Source organism: Spinacia oleracea, chromosome 3, assembly GCF_020520425.1.
Source record: "Spinacia oleracea cultivar Varoflay chromosome 3, BTI_SOV_V1, whole genome shotgun sequence".
NCBI classification, from domain to species: Eukaryota; Viridiplantae; Streptophyta; class Magnoliopsida; order Caryophyllales; family Amaranthaceae; genus Spinacia; species Spinacia oleracea.
The window spans coordinates 91,763,505-91,765,221 of record NC_079489.1 but is presented as its reverse complement, the minus strand read 5'-3'; the positions used below and the strand labels follow the sequence as shown (position 1 = coordinate 91,765,221).

The 1,717-nt window shown below is 44.8% G+C and overlaps 1 protein-coding gene across 1 annotated transcript; it reads right to left on the bottom strand.

The window, feature by feature from the left end:
• Positions 1-233: 233 nt before the first annotated feature.
• LOC130469863 (uncharacterized) lies at positions 234-1,364 on the bottom strand. The gene is made up of 2 exons (XM_056839378.1): positions 534-1,364; positions 234-449 (listed from the first exon to the last, which is right to left on the bottom strand). Exons 1-2 carry the CDS (start codon positions 1,362-1,364, stop codon positions 234-236), a joined length of 1,047 nt encoding a protein of 348 aa, XP_056695356.1.
• Positions 1,365-1,717: the final 353 nt, after the last annotated feature.

The window sequence follows — 1,717 nt, the reverse complement described above, 5'->3', positions numbered from 1 at the left end:
ATCTCAAACTTTTAGGATTCGTCTAGAGACTTTTTTGTTGTACTCTCTGGTCATTCGAAGTTTGTAAAGCTGTTGTCTTAAAGCCGCGTTCCCTCTGGTTTTTGGTAGGAAATCCAAAGGGCCTTCATCATCTCCCAATTGTCATTTTCATCAAATAACATGACGCGCAAAGTTGGTTCACACATTTCTATTGGCAGGATGGCTTCAGCTCCATATGCTAATAAAAATGGTGTCTATCCTGTGGAGTTTTTTGTCGTGGTCCATATGGACCATAGGACGTTGGGTAACTCGTCGGCCCACAAGCCTTTAGCCTCATCAAGCTTCTTTTTCATCCCTTTAGAAATGATTTTGTTGAATTCCTCCACCTGTCTATTTGCTTGAGGACGGCCTACTGACGCGAAACATGCCGTGACACCATGATCAGCTAACCAGTTTTCTAACTTGGGCGTCTTGAATTGCGGCCCATTATCGAAGACGATAGATTAAGGAATACCGAATCGAGTGATGATGTTTTTTCAAATAAAGGATCTCACATCCTGTGGCTTGGTGTTTTTCAGGGCTTCCGCTTCTACCCATTTAGTGAAGTAATCAACAGCTACTATCACATAACGCACTCCTCCTGGGGCCGTTGTGTAAGGACCTAGTAAGTCCATCCCCCATTTAGAAAATGGTATGGGACTTGTAATGGGTGTTAGCTTCTGAACCGGCCATCGAACTAGATGAGCAAACCGTTGACATTTATCGCATCGCTTAACCAAATTGAGTGCGTCTTCTTTGAGAGTGGGCCAGTAATACGCAGTTCTTAGAGCTTTTTCTGCCAAGGCCCTCCCCCCTATGTGAGAGCTGCATAACCCTTGATGCAGATCTTCCAGAACCTCATGCCCCTTTTCTGGGGTTACACAGCGGAGAAGAGGCCGTGAGAAGGCTTTCTTGTATAAGGTTCCATTCCACATCTCGAACCAGGTGCATTTCTTTTGCAGCCTTTCTGCCTGCTTGGGATCTTCAGGGAGAATCTCATTCATTTTGAAGTTTACTATGTCGTCCATCCAGGTGGCTGTCCGATCTAGGATAGCTATAATCGCAACATAAATGCTTTTAGTTTGTTTTACCTCCCAAAATACATGCCGCGGGGTGTCGCGGGACGCAGAGCTAGCCAACTTGGACAAGGCGTCTGCTTTGTTGTTCTCTGCCCGGGGAATATGTCGCACCTCAAAATTAGTCAGTGGTTGTATTTCTTGGCGGACGATCTCCAAGTATTTTATCATGGCGTCGTCCTTTGCTTCGTATTCTCCCATCACTTGCCTGACAATTAGCTGTGAGTCAGATAAAACTAGAATCTCTTCTGCTCCTGCTGCTTTGCTCATTTGGATTCCACATATCAAAGCTTCATACTCAGCCTCATTGTTTTAACGCTTGAAAATTGAAACGCATGGCATACTCATATATGTCTCCCTCTGGTGATTCACAGATGATGCCGGCTCCACAACCATTTTGGGTGGCGGACCCATCTACATGGATTATCCATTTTTCTTATCATTTTTCATTTAAGCAGGCCTAGTCATTTCTACAATAAAGTCAGCAAATGCCTGCCCCTTTATTGCCTTTCGGGGTTCATATGAGATGTCAAATGCGTTGAGTTCGATTGCCCAATTGAGCATTCTTCCGGACGCTTCCAGATTGGTGAATGGCCGCTTCAGAGGTTGATCTGTGAATACTA